This window comes from Festucalex cinctus, chromosome 11 (genome assembly GCF_051991245.1).
Source record: "Festucalex cinctus isolate MCC-2025b chromosome 11, RoL_Fcin_1.0, whole genome shotgun sequence".
In the NCBI taxonomy this organism is placed as follows: domain Eukaryota; kingdom Metazoa; phylum Chordata; class Actinopteri; order Syngnathiformes; family Syngnathidae; genus Festucalex; species Festucalex cinctus.
Genome location: NC_135421.1, coordinates 18,408,872 through 18,428,407, shown reverse-complemented (window position 1 = coordinate 18,428,407; position 19,536 = coordinate 18,408,872). Strand labels below are relative to the sequence as shown.

General features: G+C 38.5%; 1 protein-coding gene across 1 annotated transcript in view; it reads left to right on the top strand.

Moving 5' to 3' along the window:
* Window positions 1-19,536, top strand: part of lrp1bb (low density lipoprotein receptor-related protein 1Bb) — a 291,575-nt gene that overhangs the window by 192,044 nt on the left and 79,995 nt on the right. Inside the window, exons 36-44 of the mRNA XM_077536047.1 lie at window positions 1,062-1,196; window positions 1,318-1,447; window positions 2,253-2,379; window positions 2,457-2,608; window positions 4,842-4,966; window positions 6,004-6,375; window positions 12,786-12,975; window positions 14,391-14,595; window positions 17,867-18,059. Coding sequence (XP_077392173.1) covers window positions 1,062-1,196; window positions 1,318-1,447; window positions 2,253-2,379; window positions 2,457-2,608; window positions 4,842-4,966; window positions 6,004-6,375; window positions 12,786-12,975; window positions 14,391-14,595; window positions 17,867-18,059 — 1,629 coding nt within the window. The remainder of the gene's footprint in view (window positions 1-1,061; window positions 1,197-1,317; window positions 1,448-2,252; window positions 2,380-2,456; window positions 2,609-4,841; window positions 4,967-6,003; window positions 6,376-12,785; window positions 12,976-14,390; window positions 14,596-17,866; window positions 18,060-19,536) is intronic.

Here is a 19,536-nt window from a genome sequence, read left to right as displayed (position 1 = left end):
GTTTCAGTGAAACATATTTCTGAAATGGCACCAAGTGGAAGGAAAAACGATCTTGTCACCCAGACCTAGTCATGTCTTTTTCCAAATCTGCTGTGAAGAGAAAGGTTGGCAACTACAGTCAATTTCAAGAAAAAACAGGAAACAAAATGTTTTTGTTGTTATTGTTAAGCACAGAGGCACACTGACATGTCTTGAATGCACAAAGAAAGTCTTGGTGCTCAAGAAATCAGACGTCATGACTCAACTAGACATGCTGAGAGATAAGAGAAAGAACCGGGTCACCAATCTTACCATGTTCTAAAGAACCGGGCAAGTTCTAAACTGTTATTCGTAAAGATTGAGAAGATTGGATTAGTTGTACTTTTTTCCAATACTTAAACCTCTTTTTTTTTGTGGAATAGTTGATGCGGCCCAGACACACACAGATTCTATCTCCAGTGACCCCCACATGAGATGTCCAAAAATATTCAGACTTTCAATCTTGAGTCGACATAATGTTGCACGACACCCGCAAAGTGAGGAGGCGGCAAGACTATTAAAACGATTTTGAGACGGTTCAAGTGTCCAAGAGAGTTAATAAGCTTGAGACTGTATATTCACCAATTCAAATTAGTTAATATTGCAAAAAAATAAATAAATAAAATGCCTGATAGCATCGATTCATGAAAAAATATGAAATTGACCATATATGGAAATTCAGGATTTCAACCCGAGAGTGACAAAATATACTGCCTAAGGGCTTCCTGCGTCTTTTCTTATGTAATGTGGATTTAATATCAAAAATAGTAAACAATGATTTTTGCAACACATATTTTTTGCCACTCTTGAAGTTTGCTCGACAACTACCTAACTTGAAAGAGCTTCGGATGGAGTCCTACCACGTGTGCATTTCCACCATCGCCCTTTTCCTCCCAAAGATATTGGTGAAATGGCCCATGCGGTAATAAAAAGTGTTTTCATGAGCTGCATTGTTTGAGGGCACAAACGTGTTTGAGGCAATCGCATCCATCATCTGATCTTGCTGTGTCATTAACTCCTTTTTTTTTTTTTTTTTTTTGCAGGGAATGACACCGTGTACTGGACTGACATGGGCCTGAACAGAATTTCCCGGGCAAAACGTGATCAGACCTGGAGGGAGGACATCGTAACTTCCGGCATCAGCAGGGTGGAAGGCATCGCGGTGGACTGGATGGCTGGTTCGTGTTATGATTCTTTTGGCTATGATTGGTGACACTTGAGTAGGAATTCTTTTGTTTTCAAACAGCAAAAGACAGATTAAATCTGAATGACTTGACCATTTCTTTTGTCTTTCCATAGGGAACCTTTACTGGACAGACCACGGTTTCAATCTTATCGAAATATCTCGTTTGACTGGCGCCTACCGCTCCGTGGTGATATCTGAAGGTCTGGATCAGCCCCGAGGCATCGCTGTCCACCCTCAGAAAGGGTAGGCAATATTTTTGCTTGCGTCCACCCCATCTTTGCGATATGGGATAATATGAGATATGATCGCTGGTATTATTGTTTTGTGTGGTTGCTATGGACAACCGTGTTAGTCCAAAGTCATGTTTGATACGTTACTGACACTTATTCGTTTTTTTTGTCTCCTTCTTTTCCACACCAACTTAGGCTGGTTAGTCCTAACCAATAAAATGAATTTGAAATTATATTATTTTTTTGGGGGGGAGGGGGAGTATCATGTGCCATATTTACAATTTCAGCTGTTGACATAGGAAATTCAAAAAAGATAGTGGAGGTTGTCACTCAGAGGCGATTCTAGGATCAGAGATTTAGGGGTGCTATAACAACGTTTAGGGGTGCTTGGGTGCTACAGAGAGTGGGGGTGAGGGTATGTGATTGGTAGCTTGTCATGGTTTGGTTTGGACACACTTCTCGCTCCAAAAAAAAAAAAAAAAAAAATATATATATATATATATATATATATATATATATATATATATATATATATATATATATATATAGCCTGTATATACTGTAAGATTTTGGGGGTTGTTCACTTTCAGCACCCCCAAAAATGGGCTAAATACGCATCTGTTGTCACTTATGGTTTTGGCAATCATCGGGGACATTACTGGACAGACTTGGTTGACTTTGGGTATATTTCATGCTCAAATACATCACACATGTACGTGCACATTTGTAAAATTTTGAATTTCAGATTCGCTCTGCACAGGAAGCACACCAAAATCAATGTACCTCAACCAATCCAATATATTTCTATCTGTTGGCAGCTATCTCTTCTGGACCGAGTGGGGCCAGAACCCATGTATCGGCCGCTCCCGCTTGGATGGCTCAGACCAAGTCACCTTGGTCAACTCGGGCATCATGTGGCCCAACGGCATTTCTATAGACTATGAGGTAACATTCCATTTTTCTGTCCCGACCGCATCTTTATCCTATTGTGTCTAATATACATTTTAAAAATGGCCTCTCAGGAAAACACATTATACTGGTGTGATGCCCGCACCGATAAGATCGAGAGGATCAACCTCGAGACAGGTGAGAGCCGGGAGATAGTACTGTCTTCAGCCAACGTGGACCTGTTCTCAGTGGCTGTGTTTGGGCCTTACATCTACTGGGCTGACAGGTAATCTTTTTTATTTTTTATTTATTTTTTTTTTTTTTTTCCCCGTCAAGGCAGTGAACACGTGTTTTCCCTACGAAGTCTGCAACACTGAGCTGATATTAACCCTCCACTTTAAAGCATCTGTGGAAAGCTAAGGATGTTCTGATGAAGTGTCGCCTTTTAATAAAGGTTATCTCCAGATCAGGAGTCTGCTACTTTTTGTTTACATTGCGGGAGAAGATTGCAGTATTGATTCGGTATGACGGAATGTTATATGTGTGTTATCTGCAACACAGGGAACAGACTTGAAGACACCGGCAGTGTATCGCAGCAGCAAATAGTGTACTGTATCTCATCTTGCTTGTTGTGTGGCTTCTTAGAAATATATATGTTTTGATATAAATAATTGTTAGTTAAGTTGTTAGTCAGATCTGATGAATTAGGCCTGCCGCACATCTGAGCGTGACTGAAGTGGACTATCAAGAAAACAATTACAGTTGATGAATAACATAAAAAATATTGTTTCGCTTCTCAAAAGATTGACCAATATTAAATTCTAAGTGAGGAAAAATATTGCAAACAATACAAAAGAACAATCGTTTTTGCAATATTTGGGTAAATAAAAACAGCATTTTTTTTCTCATGAAACACAATCTGTTTTATTTTTAAACAAAACACAGAAGATTTGGTACATGAAGAAATAGCTTTAAATGAATAAGTAAACTAACAAAAATTATTTTAACAATCTTCTTAGCAAGTCAAATTGTCCTCTCACTGGTGAGCTATTTTTAGAACCTGTGGGCACATGTTGTCCTTGGGGCTAACTAGTACATGCTGGCACCATATTTTTGTTATTATTTTAGTACAATAAGTAACTAACAGTGTCTCTTTTGTCTAACCTCCCTCCAACCCTCTTCTACTCTGCAAGCAGCCAATCATATTGTGCCCTGCTAAGAAGTCCCCTCCAAGATACAGATAGACTGAGATGATTTTGTTTTACAATCCAGATCAATCAACCTTTTTTTTTGGTTTTGTTCTATATTTTGTTTTGGAGAAAATATCTGTTCCTCTTCATTTATACTCACTTTACCATTTTTAAAAAAAAAAATTATTATTAAATTTTAAGTTTAAGTGGTAAACCTTCATGATGGGCTTTAAACATTATTTTGAGACGGTTAAACTCCATCAATTCGTTAAATTTGAAAGTTTTTAGTTGTATAAATAATGGATTAATGTGGTCTCTGTATCCGCAGCCGCAAACGACATGAATTGCACATTTCTGTAAAAGAAAGATGGAATCGGTGTAGGTTTTGATTTGAATTCATTTTTGATTGGCTGTTTCATCTGCGACGTTGTGACCGCATTCACTGGCGATTTAAATTTTGAATCGGGAGCAAAACTTACTGTCCAGTTCGGCCGTGCCACTCGGTGTGCGGCTGGCCTTTAAAATAATTTCTTATGATGACATCTAATTTTATTTTATTTAGGGGCAAAAATGATAGCATCGTAGATCAAGTTAGTGCGTGAGCTTTTCATTTAATGGCTGCAACTTGCCTGACCTGCCGCAAGGTCTGTTCCATAAATCCTACTGGAGAAGAGCAAATAGAAGCAGTTTGGAAAATGGCAAAAAAAAATATTGTCAGGGGTCAGTCTCTCGCATCCATTACAGCCAACTAGAGAATTGTGAGAAGACACTTTTTTTTTTTTTTTTTTTTTGCCCTGAAGAAATAGCCAGTTATTATGAAGCCGTCGCTATTGAAGCTTCCATGCTTATCTGTTTGTCGGCGGTCATTGTTTACAGGCTTCCAGTCCATTCGGGCTCTGTAGACATCAAAACTCCCATCCGTAGCCGCATCCTCAAAGGACACTGATGTGTCATTATTTGCTTGTCCTTTAAGGCCATCATTTTTGAGACTTGGCAACATTGATTTTGGAGTTTACATGCCTGTTATTGTCTTGAATCCAGCTCCTTCACAAGGTTAGTCTGCAGCGACAGCTGAGTGCCTCTTGTGGGGAAAAAAAAAGAAAAAAAAAGTGGGATTTATTGTGCTCTTCTCCGCATTTATTCCTAATCTATGTTCAAATGGTATGGCGGCTATATCGGGGTTTTACTTTTGTGCTATGATCTTTCTATCTCTATAATATGGTCATGATCCTGCAATGGAAAAAAAAAATCAATAAAATGCAGCTCTGGAAATATATCACCTTCACGGAACGTGAAATCACTTTTTTTTTTTGTGACCGTGTGCTCCAGGGCCTTCTCCAACGGTTCAATCCGACGAGGCTTGAAGACTGACAGCAGTGAGGCTGTGACGATGAGGAGCGGCCTGGGGGTCAACTTGAAGGGCGTGACCGTCTTCACGAGAAGCAGAGAGAAAGGTTGAGCATTTCAATCCTCCGCTCATGTATTGATTCACAAAAATCACTTTCAAAATACGCTATAAAGAAAATGCACATCTGGGCCAGGTTGTTCAATTCTCGGTTATTTTAACCACTGTTTAACCCCTAACCGCCAGATAAATTCTTAACCTGCCGTTAACTAACCGGCCGTTAAATATGCGTTGTTCAAAACATGGTTAGTCACACTGTTTGTTAACGGCACCGTCAAAGTTAACCGTGCCGTTTACGTCACTGGTTAGCACCGATGTATCACACAATTCCTCTTTTTGTTTCCTTCCGGGTCAGCGAAAGAAAACGGAATTGATACAATCCAAACGATCCCTGGCACTTGCCGAAAAAAAAAAAAAGAAAAAAAAGAGCAGTAAGTTTTCTGCTGACGAAAACGTTATTCGATCAATGGTTGAAGCAATTTAGGAGTTTTTGTGAAATAATTTATTTTTGTTTTATTTTTTTTTTATTTAATTTTTAATTATAATTTTTTTTTTCTACTGTGTGTATTTTCAGTGAATATTTTGTGTAATATTTTTGTATTTTTGCAAATATTTTTTTAGCATATAATATTGTATGTTTTTGTCTGATTTTGTTTCTCATATTTTTGTTTGTCTATTTTTTGTGTAATATTTTGATGAAATAGTTTTGAATTATGTGTCTTGTTTTTGTATTTACATCTAATATGTGTATTTTTAATCTATTTGTAATTATTACTAATATTTAATTTCTGTTTTAAATAAAAATTAATACAAAAAATATTACCGTATTATATTTAAATCAAATTTAAATGAATTTAAATTAAATAATTAGCAGCTATTTCGTGTTGTTTGATGATTGATGTGAACGCCAACAAGAAACATCACAGGTAACTTCTCTTTGGAATTAGCTCCCAACTAAATATTGGGCAAGCCCCCTGCCGTTAAAAGTTAACTGTCGATTAAATCTACTTAACCGGTGGTTAAAGATATGACCGAGTTTTGAACAACCCAGGCCCTGTACGATATGGTTGAATGTTCTTCCTTCAGGTTCGAACCCGTGCGCCAGGAACAACGGCGGCTGCCGACAGCTTTGCTTCCACGTGGGCAGCGGCCGCCGAAGCTGCTCCTGCGCCCACGGACGCTTATCGGAGAACGGCTTCTCCTGCGAGCGCTACGAAGGTTATCTCCTCTACTCGGAAAGGACGACGCTGAGAAGCATCCACCTCTCGGATGAGAGTGACCTCAACTCGCCCGTCCGGCCTTTTGAAAACGCCGCTCTTTTCAAGAATGTCATCGCCCTGGCATTTGACTACAGTCAGCATACGCTTGGCACAAATCGCGTCTTTTTCAGCGACGTTCACTTCGGGAACATCCAGATGATCAACGACGACTGGACAGGACACTCGATGATTGCAGAAAGTAAGTCAATTTGCTGCTAGTAGAGAGATATGAATTTGGATCTGGTGCACAAGCAAACTTTATCGATCCATTTTACACTCACATTCAAATCATCACCGAGTAGGAACTGAACTCACGCTGATCAATTTTATTGTTTTCCCGACCAACACTTTCAATTTCAAGTGTTGAATGTAGCTTTAGAACAAATCTGTTGGTTGGAATCTTTGACTGTCTCACGATTCGAATCGACTCCAATTCTTGGGTCTGTGATTCGATTCAGAATCGATTTTCGATTCAAAATGATTTGATTGACAATGATTTCTGCTTCATTTTATAGATGAGAAAATAATCGTTATGCTAATGCTAATTAGCGCGCTACTCACAGCAATTTAATCACTCAAAAGAACGGCTATTCATACAAAACGCTTCAAGAACGTATACAGAAAAGCATCTTAACATTTCTCACCGGCATATGCTCTTTCTACGGTGCAAGAAAACAAACAAACATGTTTTATCGGCATAACTTGATACATTACTTTTTCCTTCTACTCTCTAATGTGGCTACAACTTAACAGTGTAACAGAACGCACAGAACTACACTGTCCCTAAGTGGCCAAATCGGGCACAACCTGAACATCATTACCAATAAAGGCATACACAACAGTATAAAATCATTTAAATAAAATCGATTTTTAATTTTTGTTTTTCGACATTTAAAATTGATTATGAATCATACTAAATGAGAATCACGATTCTTATGAGAATTGTTTTTTTTTTTTTCGCGCATCCCTAAGATCTATTAACTCATGACTGTATGAAAATTGTTGAGAAACTCAGCCTCTTCTTCATTCCGCGGGAGTCGTGCGGCATTATGTCACCTCAAGATTCAAAATCTGTAACTAAATACCAACTGTAACGATGCAAGCTAGATGGTGTTTTGTTTTAATTTCTTGAAAAGTAGTGATATTTTTTTTACAAGCAAGGATGCAAAGATATCGCCCGACAACGTCGATATGCTAATGTTTCGATAGCTTCACCAAGAAGCCAAATCTATAACTTTTCATAGGTAGTGTGTTGGTGTCGTCGTAAACCGAAAAGCTCCTTTACTAAGTATGGGCGTGGCAATAACAATTGTGCTTGACTAATGAGGGACCAGCAGTGCAGTGTACCCCTTTTTTTGTAATTGTAATATGTAAGCGAAAAAAAAAAAGTCTTACTAAACATGAAGCAACCCCCTTCGCTCCCAGCTGTTTTACTGGATTTTGACTGATTTTTCAAGGTCCACATAATATAATGTTCTATTGCTATAAAAACATGGAACCTACCAAAAGAAAGATTGGAGTCTCTTCTTTCATCAGGACAAAAAAAAGTATTTGTATCTGAAGAATATAGAATATGGTTACATTTTATCATTATTCACAAACCTGTTTAAAACAGTGGGGAAAAGAGCTTGTTGCAACCTGGCCCTTGATGATCTCTTATACTCTGCTGCCACCTGCTGGCCATTTTTGTAATTACTACCATTGCTTTATTTGATCTCTTCATGTCAGAAGCTGTATCAAAGCCTTCTGTATGCTCTAGCATAAAAAAACATAAACAGCGTATAAATACATTTTTGGGAGTGAAGGACAAAGTATTAAACAACGTATTTGGATGTTTTTGGGTTTGAATGAGTTGGTGACAGGTGACATTTTGGGGGTTGAGGGGGATTAAAAATGTTTCTTATTAGGACGAGAGGAAAACGTTCTCATCCTATTGAGAAACATATATCCCCCACCATGTCACTTTAGGGGCTCCATATAATAGTCATATTCCATCAAAAATAACATCTAAAATAATTTTTATCATTGAGAATCTATCATATGGGTTTCTATGATAAAAGGCAACCTTGTCAGCTACGTACTGCATTGCTGCTTTCTTTTGCGAGTGTCAGTTTAGTGTTGACGAGAACACGGCTGGAGTCAAAAGAGCAGCGGAAAATCTCTTCTGCTCCGTCTGCAATCGGACGACGTTTCCCTCGGGAACGAAGCTCAGCGCTGGCCAAATCGACACGTACAAGCCTTCGCGCGCACACACAATCACACGCGCGCACAACAGGAAGCTGGCAGAGCGTTGCTGATCCGCCTCCTTCACACAACCTCAACTCAGCTGATGCGGCGTTATCAGCCAATTTAATAGATGCTATCTAATCATTTTTGAAGCATTGTGTCATATGGATTGCACGAAACCTTGATGATAACTTATGACGAGACATTTAAAAGCTTTGTTTGACTATCCAGGATTAACATTGTAGATACCAATATCTTTTTTGATTCATAAATCCATCTCTTTTCCTCCATAAATTCATAAGAAAATAGATTATTTTTTGTATCTTACCGTTTTCTTGAAATGTACTATTCACATGAATTTAAAAGTATTTTTCTTAAATTTATAAAATACCTCTGATTGCACTTTTTATCACACTCTCACATATTTTAATTTATATTTGCAATTAATGAATTAAAATTATGAAATATTTCCATCTCATCCTTGCTGATCTCAATGTTTATGTAATATGTAATTATTATTATAGCATGTGATACTTTCATTAATAAACTGAATCTTTTAACCAGTTTCTGCCCCCGCAAAATTGAACTTGGAATTTATTTGTGGAGTTTTTATCATGTCCTTGATATTTAAGAAAAATTAATGTTCCATAATTAATCGATATCAGATTGAGCTCCTGTGAATCAAATTGAATGGGGAACAATCGAATTGAACTGAACTCTTAATCCAAACAAAGCAGTTGACTCATTCATGCATGCACATTTGGTTCCTGTACGGCAGAGAAAATGACAAAATGTATGATCTTATTTTGTAAATGTTTTATTATTGTTATAGTAATTAATTATTTTGTCCTGAGGGAGTAAGTCATGCATGTCAAATTAAGATAAAGGTTTATCAGTAAAGAGAAAACAACTTTCACTGGCCCCATTTAGCTTTTCCTTCCCCGCTGGGCATCATTTTAAAATCGGCAACAACTTTTATATTTTTTTATATGTAAAATCGCATTTGTGTGTGGAACTTCTGCTTGCATCCCACCATTAATGGAAGGTGCAGATGTTAATCATGCATATTTCCCTAATTAATCTCCACGTCCCGCAATAATTAATCCTTCAACCCAGCAACAATTTTGTGGCAAATTCGACCAGATGGCTTTTATTGCAAACTATTAATTAGCAATCAGCTGACTTGGTACGTGCCTTCCAGGTTTTTGGGGGGGGTTATGGCTTCCGTGCTGAGAATGTACATGCTAACTTGCTAACATGTTTGCTCTTTTGCTTTTATGCGACGACGTTGCGCAAATCCGAGCGTCTAAATTTAGTTCCTTTATTGTTTTGTCATCAGTAAGGCGACTGTTGTAGACAGACAGTTCAAGTAACTAATCCCTTGGCCTTTCTCGTGTTCCTCGTAATGAAAGGAGTTGTGTTTTTAATAACAACAAACATGTTTTCGCTGCATGAAATAAGTCGACACCGCTCCCTGGCACAGTGTGGGATGCATGTTTTAGAATTGTTCAAAAGACATCAATAACTTGAATAGCCGTGAAATTTGACAGCTTAAAATTTTACGGGCTTTATTGAATCTTTGAAGGACAATTAATGCGCTCTGAATAAATCTGAAATTTGTGTGGTGAAATGGCCTTTTATCTCACTTGCAATATCAGTCCAATTTTGCTGGAGATGTTTGTCAGGGTTGTCAGGGTTTCTATGGGTCATTAACACACATTGAATTGATTTTGCTAAAATTAAGGCCTTTAATGGCATTAAAAGTATTAAATGTGATGTCCAGTGGCATTAATAATTTAAATACAATTAATGTAAAAAATGTTCATGCTTTATATTACATACAATGTTGTGAAAAGCAGTCACTAAAACACAATTTAGCAATAATAAATGGGATTAAAAATATATATGTATTTGCGGAGACTGATGACCACGAGTCACCAACATCCAACATGAAACACTAATGCCACCTAGTGGCAGATAATTACCTCAGCGCAAATCTATGACTCAAATCCTTCAATCACACTAAATTAGATTTGCTAATACCAGCAGAAACCGCGGTTGTATTTGTAGCTGGAATTTTAGCTGGTACAAGGTTACGTTTGATTTTATTGTTGCTTTTGTGTCTTCCCTTATTTTTTTTTCTTTTCACTGGAAACTCAGTTCCTCCGTGTTTTGTCCCACATAAATGTAACAGTTCTGCAGGAAGCCATGGGGAATACCAAATGTTCATTTTTGGGATAAACAGGAATACTAAATGGAGAAAACAGAATTTCTACTTTAGTTGTCTATAATGATGTAGTTACAAAATCCTTGGATTTGTTTTTTCTCAATTTTGTTAGGCCTGGAAGCTTTTTTTTCCTCATTCTTTATGTCACATAATTTAATTCCCAACTGGATAATGCAATAATAATAATTTCAGAAGTGACAGGTTTGGTTTGGTTTTCAACTGCAGTTTCTTTTGAATTTCTGAGCACAAGAACAACAGATTTGTCCCCCACGGTGCTTAATTTATTTTTAGACTACTAGTTTAACCATGAAACAGTTTGGGGGTCAGTGATAGTTTGTAAACAATATGGTCCATGTGAGTTTTTTGTTTGTTTTTTCCAGACACATTTTTGCACAACCTGGTTGAAAATATGTTTGATTACGCGAGTCCATTTCATTGCCAAATAATTGTCCGTCCGGCATGCTGAGACACGAGTTGTTACTTTGCAGCAGTCGCCGAGGAAAGTCATCCAAACTCAAATGGAGTCGGCCATCTGCTGCAAACAAAGTCGATATTTTCCAACTCGAAATCTTGTGGTCGAAAATTGAGATGGACCATACTTTAATTACCCAAAACACAAGGGTGCTATTTTCACCCATCTGTCAGTGTTAAAAAAAAAAAAAAGCACATTGACTACTTAATTGCAAGGTGAATGATTGTAGGATGGAAGCAAGATGTCTCCCCACGTCCACTCAACCGTCATTATGAATTTCCTGTTGGTTGGAGAGGACGATGACCTTTCCGACGTACTGTGTCTGACGCCTGAATATTTTTAGCCTCTTTGCTAATGGAGAGAATGATGCACTTCCACCTACCATTGATATGGTCACCAGTGAAAATAAATGTCTTTCATTAGGGGTGTCAAAATTAGTGTGTTTATTTTTTGTTAATTTAAAGTTCCTTTAATGCCACTATTTTTTTTTTTTGAACTTGTGATTAAAGACCGCCCATTACTTGGAAAGCCTGTACTGTGGAAATTCCAGTCGCAACATAGCAGACAAGTCCACATCAAAATTTAGCAGGAATAAATTTAATTAAACTAAGTGCAATTTCTGCAGAAATTGTGTGGGAATGCTGAAAGCTGAATGCTAATAGGTGAATGCTAAGATTTGAATGCATGTGGAATGCTTATGAAGTAAATTGAGAGATAAATTATGAAATTATAACCTCCTGGCCACTGGACAATGCGCTTTACAAACTATACCACCGAGCAGTATCAAACACAATGATAAGTTATATGTATGGAAGTGGGCGTGGAAAGTGATACTTAAAAAAGTTCATTGTCTGTCCCATTGAAAATGAATGGGGAAAAGTTGACATTTAATGTTAAATTGTGCGAATACTGTAAGTAATTACAAACGATCAGACGATATATACGCCGGGAGGTGTAAATTTTTGAAACAAGTTGAAATTTGAACAGTGTAAATTGGAAGTATTGTGTGGGAGTTGTTACGCGCCAAAAAAAAGTGTAGAAAATAAAAATCACAATAACATATGTGGGAATGCTTCAACATTCCCACAATAATAATGCACGCTATGTGGAGACTGGGGACTAATTGTATTGCACTGAACTGTCACTAAGATCTTACAAATAGAATTATGCCATCTAGTGGCGGAAAATCACCTCAACACAAATCAATATCGCACTGTTTGTTTTTTGTTTGTTTGTTTTTTTAAACAGTAAAGGACATATTTTTAATTTTAACTCAAGTTTATGAATTATGAAATGACAGTATCAATGACTAAAAGATGCAGCCATATTATTAGTTTATATTAGTTTAACATTTTTCCACTTTTTTGTTAAGAGTATAAGAACAAAAAAAATATTGTACATTTTGTAACTATTAAAGTCATAAATTACATTAAAAATTAAACTTTTAATCGCCTGACACCCCTAGTTTTTATAAATTTAACACATTGCAGAGAAGCGTTGTGAACAACCCTGCCAAATTTGACTGATTAAAACTGAACTTGTGAAACACAGTTTAACTACGTCATTCTCAGTCTTTGCACGTTTTCAGCCATTTTCTCATCATGCACTGTATTTACAAACAAATCTCAGAATGTGCTTTACAAGATCTTGAAGGGAAATGCTTAACTCTGCGCGGTGGTTTCAGGTGTGGGCTCGGTCGAGGGCCTGGCATACCACCGGGCCTGGGACATGCTGTATTGGACCAGCTCCACGACCTCCACAATCACCAGACAGACCATCGAGCAGCGAGGAGCGGGCGTTCTTGGTCGGGAGGCTGTCGTCACTCTTTCCGAGGAAGACCACCCGCATGCCTTGGCCTTGGATGAGTGTCAAAAGTCAGTAGAGCTTCCTTTGTACAAATCTGCGGCCAGTCATTGCACAGTTTTCGAGGTCTGTCAGAAAAGTTCCGGGACTGGTGTCACAGTTTTCTTCTTCCGTGTGGGACAAACAAACATGTCCACATACGATTGGCCGATGTTCAGAAGTGGGCTGAGGGATGAACCCTGACGGGAAAAACTTGTAGCTTTTAGTTTGAAATACGGAGGTGTCTTGAGATATGAGTTGAATTTGTTTGTATCTCAAATTTCAAATCATCTATCCTCATCTCAAGATAAAAATCCACCAAATGATGGCTCATATCTAAAAAATAACTATGTTGATGCTAGTCCTGGAACTTTTCTGACATATCTCACCATCTATAGCCTGTACAGAAACATAGTCTACCTGTTGGACTTAAAAAGAAATGTATTGATTCTGCTGAAGATTCAGATTACAACAAGAATTTATTTTGTACAAGATGTTGAGATGCACGTTTATGTTTATACACTCAACAAAAATCTAAGCGCGACACTTTTGTTTTTGATCCCGTTTTGTGTTTGATGAACTAAAAAATGTAAAACTTTTTCCACACACACAATATCACCATTTCTCTCAAATATTGTTCACAAACCAGCCTAAATCTGTGATGGTGAGCACTTCTCCTTTGCCGATATAATCCATGCCATATCATATGCACAGGTGTGCCTTAGACTCTGAAAGGTGCACTTGTATTTTATTGATGGGGGGGGGGGGGGGGGGGGGGTTCTGGGTACTACTGACTGGTTTTCTTTTTCTTTTTTTATATATTTATTTATTTATTTATTTTTACTTGTTGGGACAATTTAGTTGTGATTTCTATCTTTAGACCTCAGAGCAGCTGAAAGCCTTGATGGACCCTTGATGAACTGTTATTTATCTTCTTAAATGTCTCTTCCAAAGACACCCTCTTGCACAGCTAATAAAACCAAGATATGAATCTTTTTTTTTTCCCGCGATGCAGCTGTTATTTGTATTTTTAGCACTATCTCCAAAGCTGTGATGCGTATCATTATTATCCTGTTGAAAAGGAGTTTGACTTTATCTGTGATGAGCACCTTGTGGGTGAAAAGGGAAGCAGATGACATGCACGGAAAAAGTTGAGATCATATAGATGCTGTCTTTAAATTTTATTGTACAAACCAAAGAACACAATTTATTTTTCGGGGGGAGTTTTATGTCTAAACACAGCAGATTTCCCTGGTGAATTGTATTTTTCCTGAAAAATGAATATAATCCATTCTTCCGTCTCAGTTGTTTTTGTAGCGGGGTTAGTTGTGCAGTTTGCCTTGTTTGACCTTTGACCTGGAAGAAGCAGTTGAGTTGAAATGGTCGAATATTTATTTGGCGCTGGTTGCTAACGTTCTGAGAGTGAATGACTTCAACTCGTTTTCAGCCTGATGTTTTGGACCAACTGGAACGAGCACAGAGCCAGCGTCATGAGGTCCACCTTATCGGGCAAGAACATGAGGATCATCGTCGGCACCGATATCCTCACACCCAACGGACTGACGATCGACCACAAAGCGGAGAAGCTCTACTTTTCCGACAGAAGCCTCGGCAAGATCGAGAGATGTGATTTCGACGGATCCGGCAGATATGTGAGTACGAATATACAACACGACTGGCCGTACAGTAAATGATCAAGTCTTGGGTATGAGATTTTTTACTAACACGTACGGATAGTTTGACAGACAGAGTGTGTGATAAAAGTGCTTGTGTGGAAAGCTGCATGCTAATCTCGTTGGCAGGTGCTGCTGTTGACACGCTTCCAGTTTCGTTTGCTTCCACACACGTGACTGCACTTCACAATCAGATCTGCTTCCATCTTGGCAATAGACATAGTGCCGTGCAAAAAACAAAGTAGATGCTTGGACTATTTTGATGACCCCCCCCCCCCCTCCTCCATTAATAATTATGGTAGTAATTTTTTTGCATGTGGATGCCCCCCTCAGGTGGATATCACCATCTTTGCCATACTCTGTCGCACACCCCCAAACCATAGTTTAAAACCCTAATTTGAAAACCTAACCCAACTCTCCTCATTTGAAGCCCGAACCCTAATTTAAAACCTTACTTTAAAAGTCTAACCCAAATTTTAAAGACCACTTTGAAACTACTTTGAATCCTTACTTAGAAAATCTAACTAACCCTAAAATCTAAAATCTATCTAACCCTACTTTGAAACCCAAACACTATAACCCCAGTTTAAAGGTGCATTGTGCCGTTTAAAAAGCTAAAAGCTTTTTTCTACTTCATACATGCTTCACCAATGCTCAGGTGAGTACAAAGATCCCTGACTGTTTTACTCTGACTGCATCTATCAGCTTTTATCTTCCCTTTATAGTGGAGTGTGCGGACCCCTGCAGACTCCACAGTATCTTTGGCGAGGGCAGGGGCGGAGTTTGTCTTACCTCATTTGAAGTCATGTCTTCGTTCGTCAAGTGTGACTGTCATTTTAGGTGCACGTACTCGCACGCCCACAATGAACGAGCCTGACACAGATGCTGCAGTTACACTTTGGGCCAGAGGTGGCAATCATGAGTAAAAAAAAAAAAACAGTGCACAATGATCCTTTAAAACATTCATTTGAAACCTTAACTCAAGTTTAAAACTATTCTTTGAAACCCCAACCCTAATTCAAAATATTTTTTTAAACTTTAACCTTAGTTTAAAACCATACCTTAACCCTAGTTTGAAACCCTAGCCATAGTTTAAAGTTTAATTAAAAACCCCAACCCTAATTTTAAACAATAACCTTAGTTTAGCATTTGTATGCTCCGCCCACAGGGCCGTAAATACGCAATTAGGGTCATGTGCCCTCTCAGGTAGATGCCTGGGGCCACTGCCCCAATGGGCCCCACCCACTGCGCACCCCTGGCAAGATAGACTTGTGAGAAAACAGCAAATGTGTGGCAGATTTTCATTTTTTATCTTATTTTTATTTTTAACTTGAAGGAACATCACAAGTTATGATGCCTTAATCATTGGCGTCATCCTCCAAGGGAGGCCTCTGTACATGACCAGTACAATACCATATGTGACATTCCATTTTGGACTTGTATGGTCTTTCTACAGTGTAGCGGCTCTGACAACACAATGTCCTTTTTTCTCCCCGCCATGGATTAGACATGTTGGCCAGCCCTTTGGCCCATCTCAATTAGCAATCCATATGTTGACTGAGCCAGGTCAGCTGGAAAGCCTTCACCTTGGGGTCCCTTACCTGGCCCACCTGCAGGTCTAATTCCCCCTTAATGAAGGCTTTGCTACCAGATCGCCCGGGGTGCATTCCAATTAAAATGTGTAAATGAAACCTGAAGTGGCTGATGTTCAACTTCAGCAGCTTGACCAAACTACCGCAGTGGACGCCTTAACATATGTTCACCTTTTGTATTTTAAAGGTTAACGCTTGTGGCTGCTTCGTTATGAAAATTGACCAGTTGCCATTAAGGAGCAGTATTTAGAACGCTAACTACCAAGCTTCACAAGTGCAGTGATGCTATATTGCAACAGAAAAGACCTCAGTTTCTGTATTTGCTGAATGAGGCATAATTTCGTTCTGTCAGGTTCGCTTCTCAGTCATTTGGATTTCCAGTGTCGGATTCCAAAATACAGTGGTGCCTTGAGATACAGCCATAATTGGTTCCATGATCACAACTCAAATCATCTTCACCCATCAAAATGAATGGGAATGCCAGTAATTGGTTCCAGCGTCCCAAAGAAAAACAACAAAAATGTTTGTAAGGTGTTTTTTAGTAAGAAAAAAATGCCTTTTATATTATTGTACTTAATATAAATATGTGGTCATGATCCAATTAAATAGAATGTGAAGAAATTTAACACTTTTTGCCACTTTTTTTGCTTCAATTCAATGGGCATTGGGCACCTTGGCCACCTGGGGGCAGTATAATAGACATATGGAAATACTGGACAATGAGACAGCTGCAGTGGTATTGTATTCATCACCCTCTTAAAATAATCATAATAGTCATTTTTTACTTTTTTTTTTTTTTTTTTGCTTAAATCATCTCATGATGCAAATTATTTTGTGTGTGTTCTGGGAAAATTCTCAAACAAAAAATTACTTAGGTGATTGTTTTAAGAAGTTGTTGCGATAATATACCCGTCGAAATCATATTTGAGGTCACCACTGTACGCCAAATATTGGTGGAGGTAAATATAAACAACAAACGCTGAATGTTACCGACACTAATAAAGCAAATGATGTGAAATATGCCTAGTATGTAAAGCGCGCAAGGCATATGCCGTTGTGTGTAAAAGCTCCCAAATCCCAAATAATTTCCCGGCAGTATGTTACCCCATCTGGCGCGCGACGGTTCCACCTCCTTCCCCCCAGCTCTGTCACTGTCTCGCACTCGTCCCGTGGCCAGTTGTTGCGTGCGCGTGCTGGGCTTCTTTAATCAACACCTGTCCTAATCATCCCAGTATGGCACAGGGGCTAATGTGACGCCGCTTACAAGCCTGTTCCCACTAATGGCAGCGACTACAGAGCTGCTGGAGGCTGTGATCCTCCCACGCAAGCTTGGAGAGTCCCGCAAGGAGGACACTGATGGATTCCTTCTTCCCTGCCAATGACAGTGCAATTTACCCCCCCATGCAACATCTGGGTTCAGAGCTGGGGTGGGGGTGATGTGTTGATTAATGCAAGGAAATATTATCATCCGCATTAATTCCTTGGCATGCGATCGGAATTGTCGTCAGCGTTCCTCCGGCCCAGATCGGGAACAGATGTTTGCGGATGAAAGAGAAAACGCTGATAACAGAATGTGATTGTGTTGCGAACCTTTAGACTATGCTTCTTGTTCCAGTTATGAAAATGTGAACTTTTTCCATGTCAACTACAACTTGCAGGTGATTGTGAAGTCGGGCCAAGGGAACTTCTATGGACTGGCCATCTATGCGGATTTCATTTACTGGTCAGACTGGGCCCGGAGGTCGGTTCTGCGGGCTGACAAATATACGGGCGCCGACGTCAAGGTGCTTCGGGCGGACATTCCACATCAGCCCATGGGGATTATCGCCGTGGCCAGGGATACAAACAACTGTGAGTATTTAATCCAGCTGTCAAAGTTAAAGCGTTAGCGTATTGATTAATCACAAAAAAGTCTCGCTTTAATCATGCATTAACGTTCTTAATCACACTATTTATTTTAACCGCAGACAGCGGATGGTTATGGTAAATGTAGCACAGGTTGTTTGATGTTGATAAAAAAGCCTTTTTAATTAAGTGATTAATGAAAATTGTAAGATGTGATTAATCTGATTTAAAAATCGTTTGACAGCTCTAATATTTAAACACCTTGAGATTCAGTGTCTGTGTTAAATTAGTGATTTGAAAAGAATTATTCCATTTCACTGTGAATAACGCGCACCCGTGTATATAATACGCCCCTAAAAAGCCCCTCCTCGCCGTACTTGAATATATGGTCCCCTGATTTTATTAGTGTAAGTAATGCGAATGAATAAAGATTCATAAAATAAAAATAAAGTGTAAATATTTTTGAAATCCAGGTAACTCATTCAATCCCAAAAACATGTAACGTTTTAAAATATTTTGTCCTATCCCCAAAACGTATTTTATTTTATTTTATTTTTTATGCAAGAGCATACAGAAGGCTTTGGATGCAGCTTCTAACGGGAAGAGGTGACTTAAAGCAATGGTAGTAATAAAAAAATTTAAAAAAAAAAACGGCAGTTTGCAGCAGAGTATAAGAGATTATCCATGGCCATGTTGCAACAAGCTCTTTTTGTCAGTGAGTTCACTAGGAATGTTGACAAAACTGGAAACAGATAAAAAAAAATGTACTTTTTTTTTCCCCCCTGATGAAAAAAGAAAAAAAAGAATTGAGTATGAAGTGTAGAAAAAAGATTTTTTTTGTTTTTTGTTTTTTATATATTGTTCTTGCACCGTAAGCTTGTAGTCATTTTAGTAATGTGAAAAATGTTTGTTTCTTATTGAGCCCCCATCCCGCCCCCAACCCTTCAATGTCACAGTAAAGATTGGCAAACACAGTGAATGAATAGAGGTTTGTGTGTGTGTGCATTCGAACGCATCCGTGAATAATATTGTATGATAATAACTTGGTAGTTAAGATTAAGCACTGTGACATTAATGTGTTTTATTGACTTGCTTACTGCACACGATCACATTAACATTTTACATGCATTTTTTTATGTTCAATGTAGATTATTGTCAATGTGCAATTAATATTTATCCATGTGTGAGATCCCAAATGCTTCCTGGGGGGGGGGGGGGCATCCAAATGTATTTGAGTTTTATCTCAGCAGCTGCACATGAATTGGATAGCAAAAAAAATCCACCCAGGAGTCGTCTCCATTAGCTGTAAAGAGTCAGGTTTGCTTGTTATTAGACTGGGGAAGCATCAGGCACATTCCCATTCAAGGAAGAGAATCATCATTTATTATATTTGGAATATCATCCGCTAATGGTTCCGTTGATTGAAAAAGAAACCCACGATGAAGCCGGGTTTGCGTGACATGGAAACGAGGTTCTGCTTCTG